The sequence below is a fragment of the Aptenodytes forsteri genome, unplaced genomic scaffold (assembly GCF_000699145.1).
Source record: "Aptenodytes forsteri isolate BGI_AS27 unplaced genomic scaffold, ASM69914v1 Scaffold79, whole genome shotgun sequence".
In the NCBI taxonomy this organism is placed as follows: Eukaryota; Metazoa; Chordata; class Aves; order Sphenisciformes; family Spheniscidae; genus Aptenodytes; species Aptenodytes forsteri.
In genome coordinates this window covers 967,796-977,768 of record NW_008794776.1, presented here as the reverse complement: position 1 = coordinate 977,768, position 9,973 = coordinate 967,796, and the positions used below count along the sequence as shown (strand labels likewise).

The window sequence follows — 9,973 nt, the reverse complement described above, 5'->3', positions numbered from 1 at the left end:
TTTTTTCCCCCCCCCCCCCCCCCCCCCGCAGTGATGTATAGGCAAGTCCTTGAATTAATTGGCTTCCATAAGCAACTAGTAAGATGTTGGGAGACATCGTTATCTTTAAAGCACACTAAGACCCAAGATGCTAAACACTTTAGATTCTTAAATGGAAAGTATGCTTTAGCAGTGGAATCAATATATACCCCTTTACTAGAGGACGTATCTGCAGTCATTGCTGTCCTATATTACAGTACATTTCATTATGTGTGAACAGTAGCCGCCACAAATCCTAACACATAAAAATCTGAAGATGGAAGTCTTGCTTAATTGAGTTACTTATTAAAACTAAGGCTCTATTTAGCATTTTTATCAAAAGAGTAAAATGAATTACTTACCGTTAGTTACAACTGCAGGGATTGGCCAATTAAATCTGAACTCAGATAAACAGATGACTTATCAGAAATGCAAAAATAAATACATTTCTTCCCTCTTACAGATTCTTGTTTCTCTGTCAGTCACTGTTACTAGTTTATAGGTGTTCGCAAGGAAAAAATAATAAACCTATCTGCAGCTTGTGGAAAGGTCAAAGACTTTATGCATTCTCTGTTGAACTCCAGACTGAGGGTTGGTTTTTTTCAACTGTTCTAGTGGACTTCTTCATGAGAAGTCAAGTCTTTAAGGCTTACGCTATTCTTATGTGAATACCCTGCTGTTCTGCACTTGCTGGGTCTGTACCAACAGCTTTATAACTTCAGAAACTGTTGGTCAATGTTAGGAAAAATGCAAATGCTTCTCTTTCTTTGAACCAGAAATTCTGTGCAGATCTTAATTGCTTTGTGTATTACACTTTCATTCGATTTGTTTACAGCTTTTTTCCCTGCCTTCTGATTGTTATCTAAACTGAATTCTTAGTATCCTTAAGAAGGCCTCTCAAGACTTTAATAGAGTATACTTTACCAATTTGATATTAAAAGTTGATAAAGGCATCTATTGTGCTATGAAATTCAGCTTTAAATAAGCAAAGTGTTAATGGTTACAAAACTGTAGTGATTTGGAAATGTTTATTGTGAACAAAAAGGGACTAAATATCATAACAGCAGAAACATAAGTTGTTTTGTTTACTGTAAAACTAAGCATATTCTTATTAAGCCACATTAGTTACACTTGAGGTACCTTTAAAAAGATGACACACATTGCATTAATTTTTTGTATTATTCTGTCAATCCTCTTAAAGCACCCTTATTTAACTGGGAGTCGTAATCTCACATGACAACACCAACTAGAGGGTTTAATTTCAAAACTGCTTGTTTGAGGTAGCATGAAATTGTTATTAATGGCTGCCAGCAGGCAAAAATATCTCTGAAGGCAAAGAAAAGATTTTATATTCTTTATGCCAGATTAAATATTAGGGTTGCCGGAAGCATTTTTCAAGTTTAGAAACGTGCCTTATTTCGTTGCAAAAAGTGTATAGTGTTACACCCATTTTGGTCTTTGTTTTCAGTCTTAAGATCTTTTTCCAGCAGTAGCACTCGCATCCAGTATATCTGTAAAACAAACAAGGGAAGAAATGGGCCAGATCCTTTCATGTGATATACCTGAGCTTAACTTGTACAGAATGTACAAAAGCCTGGTGACCAAAATGTGACTGATAACTCTGGAGACTTGTGGCAGCTATGATAACTTAACAAAAGGTTAAAAAACAAGCTACTGTATCCCGAGAGTAGTCTACTTTTTTTCTCTTTAAGTGAGATTGGACAGATAAATACTCCTTGAAAAATCTGAATTGTTATATTGGTGGCAAAGCCTAGAAAAAAAACTTGAGTTTTTAATTCTCAAAATAAATATAATTTCACCCCCGCCCTCCTTTCCCCATTTGCAGATGTCTCTCCATCTCTGTAGCAATTCTCTCATTACGGTTTGAATTTACAGGAACCCACACAGCTGAGTTGCACGAAGAATGTTTCGGTTCCCTTCTAGAATCACAGACAGGTTGCTCTTGGCCCATTCTAATGTGTTTTGCGAAGGAAAAGAGAAGCAGCGTGTTGGTTATCAGAGATTTCTCAGGTGGCAGTGCAGAATGCTGTTAGATCAGTGAGAACATACAGTTCTGTTTCTTTTACAAGAACAAAGTTCCTCCCTTACAACAGGCAAATTGACCCACCTGGCTTGAAGTGTTAAGCCTTTTCTTGAAAAGAAATGCCAGTGTATTTCTATTAAACTCTGTCTGGAGTAGCAAAAGTCAAATACCAGTAACGGTGAAAATAAAGCGTACCTTTATTATGCAGGACATAAGATTTGTGCCATTTTCAGGCCTATAGTGCTCTCTCTTTGCCAAGAAAAATGTTAGATGAGGTAGCATTAATTTTCAGTATGAAGCAGACTATTTTGAAACAAGCATTTCACCTGTCAAAGAAAAAGCTCTGCGAAGAATGTATTTGACTCTCTTGTGAATAATCCCATTTGATGTTTGACAGGAATATTATTCTAAAAAGGAGGGTTAATCATGGGCATTAGTCTTTGCAAGGCAGAGCGTAACCCAGTGTGTTCGGTTGGTACTAAAATTCAGTAGCACAGATTTTCAAATTTACATCACCTGTATGTTTTTCTTGGGTTTATTAGTTGAAATTTGAGTAAGGGTAGTTTGAAGTTGAAGTCCCATTTCTACAAGCCTTGAAAAGAATGGGCCAGCAAGCAATGAGCTCGGAGAATTCTAGATCAAAATTAAAACTAATTACTGCCTTTCCAGTTACAATTAATTTCTCTGTCTGCACATTCAGAGATACAGACACTGAGTCTGTGAGAAATAAATATTCATGGTCAACGCAAGAGTGACCTTCAGTTCCTGAGTACTTTGTTCTCAGCAGGGAATGCCGTGTGCTTTGTAAATACTGCACAGCAGATAGGCAATATAGAAACAAGTGAAATGGGGAGCGTGGAACTTGCCAGGTTAGAGTAAGTGTAATAAATTTCTTCGAGGATTTAATTTCTCTGTCTGCACATTCAGAGATACAGACACTGAGTCTGTGAGAAATAAATATTCATGGTCAGAGTGAGAGTGACCTTCAGTTCCTGAGTACTTTGTTCTCAGCAGGGGTGTGCTTTGGCTTTGTAAATACTGCACAGCAGATAGGCAATATAGAAACAAGTGAAATGGGGAGCGTGGAACTTGCCAGGTTAGAGTAAGTGTAATAAATTTCTTCGAGGATAATTTTAGACAGAAAAATGAATGTGCTGTCTCAGAAGATGTCTTGTTTTTACACATGTAATATTAATAAGATCAAAATGCGTGTCTCAAATGTTGTCCATTTAATGGGTTGATATGTTGATGACCTTTAACAGGGTTCATAAAGCAATTAGAGGGAACTGGGAACTGATAGGGATTCACTACCTCAATTCCCTGTCTCCTGAAATCCAAGGCTAGTTTTAGGTCTTTAACATACCAGAAGCAGTATACATCTGTAACTGCTGTAACACTACACTAGAATGAACTACTACTGTTTCTTAGATCTTCCAACAGCTTTTTATTTAATCTTTTAAAACAGGTCTAGAATTTGCATATTCAGCTGCTCCCAAATCTATGCAGAGTGCTATTATGGGGCTGTTTTTTTTCTTTTCGGGGATTGGATCATTTGTTGGCTCTGGATTGTTGGCACTGGTGTCTATTAAAGAAATCGGCTGGATGAGTAATCACACGGATTTTGGTAAGTTACTTTCAGTGTATTCATAATCTATGAAGTAGAAGGCTTCCTTCAGAAGCAGTTAAGCATCAAGCATGTGGAACTGTTCAGTCTTAGCATAGTTATTATTTTAAAAATATAAATTTGTCTACTATTTTGTTAAAGACAAAGTTTCATCTTGCATGTAAGTATGAAGTAATGTGACTATGCAAAATGGTACATTGCCCTCATGAAAGCATGGGAAACACGCATGTAGTATTTTGCCTCTGTAAGGCCTGTCAATTACCAGCTTGTTACTGCATTTCATCACTAGAAATTACTTATAAATTTTTGTATTTTAGTAAAAAATACTTAAATTATGTGTGGAAGAAGAATATATTTGGTATAAAGTACTGAAATTACTTTCTGCGGTTATGGGGAGTAAAATGTACCCATCTCTCTCTTAGTGATTATTCAGCTTCCTAGTTTCAAGAGACTTCATCAAAATTACCATGAGTTAATTTTGCATTTCTGTCTGCTAGCTATTTATACTCTTAAAGTCCAATGTATCGTCTGCTTTGTATTGCCAGTTGAAGTTAAAAATAATTATTGGCACCAGTAGGTGGCACCTTGGGAATTTCAGAAAATCATACCATCATCAATGGGCTAATTAGTTCCAACAGAAGGAGTGTGAAAAGTTCTTAAAACATATGCTAGACCTACTGTGTATACATGGCTTAAAAGTGCAGCCTAAACTTACTTGAAATTTGGTATGGGAGAATTTGCCATTTCAGCTTGATTTGCATGCCACCAAAAAGTAATGTTGTCTGGAACAGTACATATGCCACAAGTTGTCATCTTTGGTTTATAAGTTGTTCTTTAAAAGACTGCAAAAGATGACAAGTAGCCTTAACTTTATGGAAGTGTCCTCACCAAATGAAAATTTAATCACATTCAGACTTTTTTCCCCAGTCCATTTCAAAATTAGAAGAGTATCTTTTTCTGCAATTCTGTATAGATAGTTCAGTTGATAAGGGCTCAATAGGAGGATAATAATTTCATACAAATTAACATGTGATATTTGATGGTGCTTTTTTAGCCTCTTGCCTTTGTTTTCTGAAGCAGCCTAAGAGAAGACAGTGCCTAATATTCTCTCTGTAACATATTTAGGTTGTGCTAAATATATCCAGAGTTGGCTAGAACTGGATGTTACCTTTCATGACTCATTGGTCATCTGTTTTGAATAAGCTACTCAGCTCAGTGGATTGTCCTTTGGACAGCTGTCAGAACTGGATATTTCTACCTTTCTTAGTCCAAAGACTCGATATACAATCAAGCCTTCTCAGCAGCTATAGGTCTGGCTTAAGGTTGAAGCGCTCAGTGGGTGATTTTGATTTGTAGCATCCATAGTAGCTACTGTTTTAACTGTTTATATCAGTAACTGTTTAAAACTCAGTTTTCATTTGGTATAACATTATTGAAAGTTATCAAATTCACATCTAAAATTTACTTAGGTCTTCCAGGCTAGAAATTGTAAGGAGGAGTCTTTATGAATGAATGACTTCTGAATTTTTCATTAGATGCTGTATAATAACTACAAGCACGTGCACTGAGTTTCTGCTATGTATGCTAACTCGTGGTATCATCTGAGGTAACTGACAGCCTCCAAAATCTACTGAGAAAGTTCACTCTCTGCTGGCACTTCAGTGTTGATTGCTGCCGTTGAAATGACTGTTATTTCTTTGACAAAAAATGAGATTTCATGGGTTTAATATCCCATCTCATAAAGGATAATTACTACTCTTTAAATACGTCTGCTCTTGAAATGGAGATTCACATGTATATTGTATTTTAAATGTCAAGGACAGACTCCGTTTAATTTTATTGCATTTTATTATAAGTTCATTTAATTGTATCTTAAGTTTCAGTAATTAAGGTAATTTAATCTGAACATTTATAGGCATGCTGCATGAACAGCTTGTTAGGATCAATGTATACTTCACTATTTTTACTCTCTCTCACCTTTTTGATAATCATAATGGTTCAATTGGCTGTGGCTCATGTGGCATGTTGGAAATGAGCCACAGTATATTGTTCTTGGAAGTACAGCAATTGTTAGTGAACATTTCTTAATAGAGGAATAATGTTTTAGCATCACTAACTTTGAGGGAGTGTCAAAGGTGAACTGAACCAAAACCAAACCACGTATGGTTTCATGAACCCTAAACTTTGTTCCAAAAGAAGGCTGAGAGAAAATCTCAGTAATTGCTTTCTTTATATCTACAGAGTTGCCAAACTTTTTCCTTAATAGCATTCATTTTTTGATTCTTTTATCTTTCACTTAGCAGAGAAGGGAGGTGCAGGCCTCTAGATGCAGAGAGACCGTATAGCATTAAGCAAGGCTGAAAAGGCTGCTGGAGAGGACTCTCTAGTCTATATAGTACAAAAAAATCATACTTTTACCTGTTTCAATTAAGGTGTAAAACATGAGACCACCTTTTTTTGCTTTGACTAAAGCCTTAGCACTTCACTGTATTCTCCAGGCTCCTTAAAAGCACATCTAGTGAAGATGGTAAAGGGTTTAAGTTACTAGCCTGTATGAGTGTAGCTTTGCTTCCATTCTGAATGCTGCATTTCACTGGGAGCTGTTTCTGAACAGTTTACAGTCCAGGCCTTTATTTGCAGAAATTTCTTTTTCAAGTCCATTTAGTGGCCACAGCACAGGGATGTTTTCTTTCTCTGCTTTTGAAATGAGTCATCTCCTCAAAAATTGATAAGTGATCTCTATTACTTACATTACGAAGAAAGTAAATCGTGTATGAAAATACACGTTGACGTTTTTAGCCGTTTTATCTGAAGTCAGCAAAGCATTGCAATTTTGCAGTATAGAAACCAGACTTAAAAAAAAAAAAGCGGGGGCGGAGGGGGAAGAAAGGAAGATTATTAGCCTATCAGCCTTTTAAAATTGTATTGACTCTCATGGAGCATGCCCACTGCTATATGTGTGTAGTCTTTGTTTGCACAAAGTTCTTGCAGTGGTAGGAGGAGCTTCCAGCAATTTTTTGTAAGTAAGAAATCATGCAGTAACAGCGTATCAGCTTCTTCAGGGACATTACTTGGTTTAAGGCATCGAAGCACAAAAGAAAGCAATCCTTGTACTGTGTGCATCTTCCTCAGAAGCTCCATCTTTTGCTCTGGATAATTAAAAGCAAAACTGTGCTGTCAGATGGAAATGTGATTTGGTTTGGGTTTGCCCATGTTTTGCAGAAAAGTCTTCACTACTTAAGCTTGAAGGGCTTGACATTGTTATTTGTATATTGTTTATAAATGTGTTTTTTTCCTCCCCAATTCTTTCTAGGTAATATTAATGGCTGCCAATTAAACTATTATTTTTTTTTGCTGGCTGCTATCCAAGGAGCAACCCTCTTGCTTTTCCTTATTGTTTCTGTGAAATATGATCATCAAAAATCGAAGATTAATGAAGTGGCTGCCAACGGGAGGATCTGATACCTGTTACAGAGCAGACTTTATTACAGCAGCACACAATGAAGTGGCAGCGCACCCTGAGTCTGCGAGATCTTGTTTTCTCCAGTGAGACTCCTACCAGACTTTCATGTTACAAGAGTTCTCGCCCCTGCCCCTTCTCGTGTAACGTAGGTAAGTGCCTTATGTTGGCGGGGCTCATTTCTTGCACTACGTCCTGGCGGAGGACAAACATGAATCTTGGAAGTGTATTAACTCTAGGCACGCAGGATGCTCTTTGTTAATTGTGAGATGTTTACTTAACTCTTGAAAGTTGGGACGCTTACACTTGGAAATTCAGTATAATGAGTCACATGTGACATGGATTGTTCCTGACTGAAAAACTCTTCTTAGTGAAGAACAGTGGATCTAGAGAAACGCTCAACAGTCTCAAGCCTACATTGAGGACACCGGAAAGGAAACATTTTACAGAAACCTCAAATAGTGGTTACAAGAATAAATTTTCAATCCGGAGAGTCATTTTTGGGGGAGAAACAGGGACAAATTAAACTGCAGATTAGCTCAGATTAAAAAGAAATGTAGTTTTATAATTGACCTTTCACCGGCAGTGTCTCAAGGATTTAAGTTGAAACTTGCAGTCAAGAAGACTGCATTATATGTCACAGTAGCTTGTCATATAGCTGCTGTAAGTTTCGGTGCACAATAAACACTTGTTGGGACTGAAACGGTTTGACTTCAGAAATGTTTTTATTTTTGAATCTGCATTAGATGTATTAGGACAATATGGAAACATACATCTTTTGACAAAGCACCGTTCAGTCTAACGCTGTTACTTCCTTAAGGAATATTCGAAATATTTGCAGAAAGAAAACTGAGATTGAATTCTCAGAAGATAAACGCGCAATAACAATTTAGAAGCCTTTCAGCCAGTTCCTTCAGTCTTGTGTCTTACTTCTAGCTAACATGCTACAGGGTTTGTATCTTTCAGCAACACATTCCTATAGGAGAGCAAATGGTTTTATGTTTAGCCTCTTGAATTTTAATGATTCTAACAATTGTACTTAAGATTGTGCGCAGACTGGTATGGAAGATGCAAGGAATTATGCAGAAAGAAAATAAAAACTCAACTTTTTATGTGTTGAATTTTTATAGTTTCCTTTGTCTGCATTTACATTGTTAAAATGTCCTTCTTTCGTACATGGACATCTTTTTAATGAGTTTACAAAATAAAATGAACTTCCATGCTGTGACTTTTGACCCTTTGTTTCTAGGTAAATAAAATTATACTACAAATATTTTGTTCTTTAGCCTTTATTTCCTAAATATACAGTGGAATCCTATAAGATTTCTAAACATACACTGGCATCCTATTAGTTTTGTCAGATAATATAGCAGTATGCAAGCTGTCCCGTCTTTACCAAGATAAATCAGTGGAGATGCTTCAGCTATAGCATTACTTGGTATGATTTAGAATTGGAATAACTAAAGAAAATAAGTAAGCAACATCTCATATGAGGAAAAGCTAGTTTCCTTTTCTAACTAACTTTGTTTTAAAAGCTCCACGTGCTGTTTCTGGAATATCCCATTTACAATTGGCTAAAAAGACCTAATAGTAAGGTGGTATAAGCTGCATAAGGAACATAGAGGGACCAAAAAATTTCTTTCTTGAATGTATATTGTTTTAGTCATGGACTTCTGATATGGGGATGAATCTGTAGCGTTTCATGTTTATTTCATTAATTGCAAAACATACATAATCACAGGAGAGAACTCGGTTGTGCCCACTAATCAGTATTCTACTAGATTTATGAAGATTTTGCTTTTAGAAGTGTTCCTTCTTCTGAAGGACTAGTACTATTCTCAGAACCTCCAAGATGAGTGTTGCTTCTGGTGTTAGATGTCATCAGCTTTGGTGTCTGTATACTCATCCCTTTTCTGGTAAGTGAATTTAATTAATTTCACTATTTTTTCCCCAAAATCTAAAATTTTTCAACAGCATTCATAAATTTCCCATCTGATATGGGTCTGCTGATTGTAGTTAAAACGGAATTTAATGCAGAATGGAGAGTAATCTGCAGATCACCAAAGAAACTAGGTGTCTAACAGTAACTGTGACAGTCTGTGTAGGCAAGCTTTAGTGAAACTATTATTTGAGGAAAAATGTAATCAATAAATACTAGGTTAGCCTACTCAATATTTAGGCAAATGCTTTTTACCCTGTTAGAAGCATACAGTAAATGTCTGCATGTTTCTGTAGGGCTGTGGTGGTTCTAACACTCTGGAGATGAGACTGAACATGCAATCAGTTGTATAATTTAATTTTTATTTGGAATGACTTGGCTGAGCTCCAGGCACAAGTAATTATGACCATTTATGAAGATTAATCTGACACTTCTCATCAAAGGGATAAGGCCTTTTTGTGACTCAAAGGCTTAGCTGATTCTTCCTCCCCGTCTTATCTTTTGGTGTTTCCACTCCAGTCACAGAAATAAGACTAATCAATTAACTTTGTGACTGAGCACTGCACCTCATCATTAATGAACTACCTTGAAGCATACAGTTTGAATTTAGTTACATTCACTTCATAGATTGTTCCAGCGCAATAGGAAGATCTGACAGGAGTCACCCCAACGGACTTTTCTAAGCCTCTGACTTCCCAGGTGTCTTAAATTCAAAGCACAACATTGAAAAGTAAGTACTTGTTCAACATGAGAGCAGGTATCTGATTAAAGTTCATTACTTTTACTCATAAAGAATTATGAAAAGAATAAGCGTGTACCTTACAATGCCTATGCAAGCTATAATCCGATCATGTATGAAGAATAGCTGCCTCTGTTTTATTTGAGATT

The 9,973-nt window shown here is 36.4% G+C and overlaps 1 protein-coding gene across 1 annotated transcript in view; it reads left to right on the top strand.

The window, feature by feature from the left end:
- Positions 1-8,417, top strand: part of SLC15A4 (solute carrier family 15 member 4) — a 30,663-nt gene extending 22,246 nt beyond the window's left edge. Inside the window, exons 7-8 of the mRNA XM_009274320.2 lie at positions 3,528-3,686; positions 7,000-8,417. Coding sequence (XP_009272595.1) covers positions 3,528-3,686; positions 7,000-7,148 — 308 coding nt within the window. The 3' untranslated portion in view covers positions 7,149-8,417. The remainder of the gene's footprint in view (positions 1-3,527; positions 3,687-6,999) is intronic.
- Positions 8,418-9,973: the final 1,556 nt, after the last annotated feature.